Source organism: Octodon degus, unplaced genomic scaffold, assembly GCF_000260255.1.
Source record: "Octodon degus isolate 3935 unplaced genomic scaffold, OctDeg1.0 scaffold00167, whole genome shotgun sequence".
NCBI classification, from domain to species: Eukaryota; Metazoa; Chordata; class Mammalia; order Rodentia; family Octodontidae; genus Octodon; species Octodon degus.
In genome coordinates this window covers 4,401,685-4,405,574 of record NW_004524743.1, presented here as the reverse complement: position 1 = coordinate 4,405,574, position 3,890 = coordinate 4,401,685, and the positions used below count along the sequence as shown (strand labels likewise).

The window sequence follows — 3,890 nt, the reverse complement described above, 5'->3', positions numbered from 1 at the left end:
TGATTTCTTAAAAGCAGGCCCTAGCACAAGGGGGCCATTAGCAGTGCCAATATTGATCAAAGAATATAGTAAAACTTCTAAAAACTGTGAAACAAATGTCTTCACCGAGGAGAGAAAGCTGACCATATTCCAACAGAGAAATAGACTCATACTTGCTGAAGGTGAAAAAAATAGAAAGTCACATGGTTAGACCTTCATTCCAAAATCAGGATAAGAGAATCAGCCTGTAAAGAATTGATAATGAAACACAAAGCTGCACGAGCTTTGGGTGGTTCATGGAGCAGAAAGAATCCTTAAAATCTTTCAGAATATAGTAAACAAGTTGGACTTATGGAACACGGTCAAGATTCAGAGTATCAACAGAAAATCAGCTTACACGCTGTCTAGTTACTATGGTTATTCATTTTACTGTGGCTTTTCCTTTCCAGTGTTCCCTCTTCATTTTCTTATTTTATTTCTTCCTTTCTAGAGTTTCCTTTATTTCTGTCATTTGAATTAATAAAATAATTTTGGTTCTTCCATCTGTGGTGGAACTAACACAAACATGCAGATTTTTATAAAAATCCTTCCCAGTAAGACCATCATGCTTGAGGTTGAACCCTTGGACACTATGGAAAATGTAAAGATTAAGATCAGGCATAAGGAAGGAATTCCTCCTGATCAGCACAGGCTGATCTTTGCTGGAAAGCAACTGCAAGATAGACGTACCTTCTCTGTTTACAACACTGAAAAGGAGTCTACCCTTCAGCTTGTGTTGAGACATGGTGGTGCTAAGAAAAGGAATAAGAAGTCTTGCACCACTCCCAAGAAGAATAAGCGTAAAAGAAAGAAGGTTGAGTTGGCTGTCCTAAAATACTATAAGTGGGTGAAATGATAAAATTAGTTGTTTTCATCAAGCATGCCCTTCAAATGAATGTGATGCTGGAGTTTTTATGGCCAGCCATTTGACAAACATTATTGTGGCAAGTGTTATCTGACTTACTGCTTCAAGACAGACAAGTAATTATATGAGTTAATAAAGTATTTCAGCTAAAAAAATAATAAAATAAAATAATTGCTTGTTAAGAATATACTATGTCCCATTCATTGGATGAATTAAATGTAAAAAGAGACAAGATAGGGTATTAAAAAGTGAAGGAAGTTGAAGAACTACTTAGAAGAACTTCTTAGAAGTAAAGAAGCAATTCATTGTAATTAGGACTATGAATAATAACCACGTGATAACATTTGAGGTCTTCTGTGTATGTATAATTAAAATAAATGACAACTGCAGACCACACTGGGGATGTGGATGAAAGAGGGATGTGGATAAAGCTGAAGTGTGGTAGGTTTCTTAGATCGTTCATCAAGTTGATGGAGAATTTGTTTATGGTACATGATCACAAGTCCACAGTGAATATAGCCTTTAAAACTACACTAAAGAAAGAACATAAAAATTTAATTAAACAAGTAACTATAGAGAAAAAAATAATTAAAATGAGCCAAAATCAAGCAAAAAAGAGAGAAATGGGTAACAAAGAACAGATGAAGGAAATGATTATTAAATAATAGCCCAAACAGCTGTAAAATAAGTACATTAAATGTAAGCAGATGAAATCTACTGATTAAAAGGAAAAGACTTTGTCAAGTGCAATATTTAAAAATACAATTATATTCTGTTTTCAAGGCGCATTCCTTAAAAATAATAATGTAGAAAAGCTGAACATAAAATACAGCAGAGATTAAACAAAACAAGGTGGTACAGTTGTACTAACATCAAGTAGATTCTAAGTCAAGAAACATCTTAGAAATAAAGATGAATATTTAGCAATAATGAAAGACAACATGAAATGGCAATCCCAAATTTACATGTTTCTAATAATAAAGTCTCAAATTATGTGAAGCAAAAACCAGTGAGCTATCTCATCAAAACAGAAAAAGCAACGTGCCCTTGGAGATTTTAATACATTTGCTGTAATGCTTTGTAGCACTGGGAAATCAATATGAAGTTCTAAGGAATCAATCACAACAGAAATTAAAATATACTTAAGGCTGAATAACAAGCATAACATATTAAAATTCTGGGATGAAGGTTAAATACATGAATGATGGAAGAATTTGACTTTAAGTGAATGTATCAAAAATAGAAATGCTGAAAAGATAACAATCTGATCGCCCCACAAGAAGCTAGAAAAATAGTTGTAAATTAAACTCCACAGAAAAAAATAGATAAATAATAAAGATAAGAGAACATGTCAGTTGGATAGAACAAAAATATATGAGAAAATCAACAACGTTGAATGCTAATGCTTTGATTTTTGCAGGAAAGTTAAGAACTTACACAAACGAATTATTGCTTTGTGAGAAATTCTTGAAAAACAAAACTGGAAGGAAAGAAATTAAATCACTAAATGGCTCTGACTAGAAGTTCAGAGAGAACTGACCTCAGAGAAGCCTTACAAAATGTCCTGGGGTGGCACCTAAGTGTCTCTCAAGGAAGGGCTCCTGTGTTAAATGTTTGTCCTCAGCAGGGAGCTGTTGGGAGAACCCTGTCACAGGTGGGGACTTGTGGGAAGTTCTACATCACGGGCAGCGTGACCTCAAAGGATTGTGGGACCTGGTCTTTTCTTCCACCTCTCTTGCCTTCTGTCCACAAGGCAGAGTGTTTGCTCTGCCACACACTTTCACTTTCTCTGTGCTGCACTTCCTGCTCACAGCCCAAAGTGTGGAGCTGATCAATAATAGACTGCAACTGGAAAGGTCAGTTAGGTTTCTTGTTATATAGGTCTTGCTTTATCTTGCTCTTAACCATCCAAAAGAAAAGTATAATCACGAGATATAAAAAGTAAAGCCATATTAATATGCTGCTCTGTAAAAGGCTCAAGTCAACAACTTCTGACATTGCCAGTTCTGTGGATAACCCACTGCTATTATGGACTACTGGACTATATTGGATTAGTTTGCTGAATTCACACATCTACAATATTTGAAGGGCAATAGAACCCATCTCTGACAAAACTAAACTAAAAAAGGGATATAAATGAAGGTCCATTTTGTAGTGAAAAAACAAAACAAAACAAATACATATATATATATATATATACACATATATATATACATATGCAAAATGGTTACCATAGATATACAGCTACTTTCTCTTAGTTCAATGAGAAGAAAGGTTTGATCATTTCTGCATCTTGTACTCTGAATGTTACATAAACAATAATATGCAATGTATTAATTATTGTAACTGTCCTACTAACCTGTTTTGAAACTGTCTCATTGCTATTTCTTTCTCAATAAAATTAATAAAAAATAAAAATAAATAGAATAAAAAATAATAGACTGCATCTGGGAGCCACATCAAGCTTTTCCTCTATAAGTTGCTGTGTCTTAACTCTTCGTTGTGGTGAAAGAAAGCTAATACAAATGGTGGAGGTGGTACAAGAGCAAATAAATGTCAAAATTCTTCAGACTGTAGTGTTAACATGATAAAATTTACTGCCTTCATGAAGCTCTTCAGAGCCAAGAATATGATTCAGTGTGAGGGTGCTTGCTCACCTGCTGTGCACAAGGGCCTGGATTCAATCACCAGCACCAAAGACAACAAAGGCTATTAAGAACTTAAAATATGGGAGAAGGAGCCCATCCACAAAGAAAATTTCATCCCCAGGTGAATTTTTCTAAGCATCTTAAGTACTTTTAGGCACAAAATGGGTAAATAAGAAACATTTCCAAATTTGTATTTTGAGGCCATTGCAAAATTAGGTTTAAAACTTGTCAAAGACAAAGCCATAAAAGAAATTTAAAGACAATGTTCCTCACAAACACTGGCCAAAAATTCTGAACAAATAGCTAACAAATCAGTGTGTGTGTGTGTGTGTGAGAGAGAGAGAGAGAGAGAGAGAGAG

The 3,890-nt window shown here is 34.6% G+C and overlaps 1 protein-coding gene across 1 annotated transcript; it reads left to right on the top strand.

Annotated features, from left to right (window-relative positions):
- The first annotated feature begins 544 nt into the window (after window positions 1–544).
- LOC101565849 (ubiquitin-like) lies at window positions 545–874 on the top strand. The gene has a single exon (XM_012517351.1). The coding sequence runs from the start codon at window positions 545–547 to the stop codon at window positions 872–874; it is 330 nt and encodes a 109-aa protein (XP_012372805.1).
- The last annotated feature ends 3,016 nt before the right edge of the window (window positions 875–3,890 follow it).

What these genes read in the sequence shown, in the direction of transcription:
- LOC101565849 (XM_012517351.1), top strand. Translation starts at nt 545, where the DNA reads ATGCAGATTTTTATAAAAATCCTTCCCAGTAAGACCATCATGCTTGAG.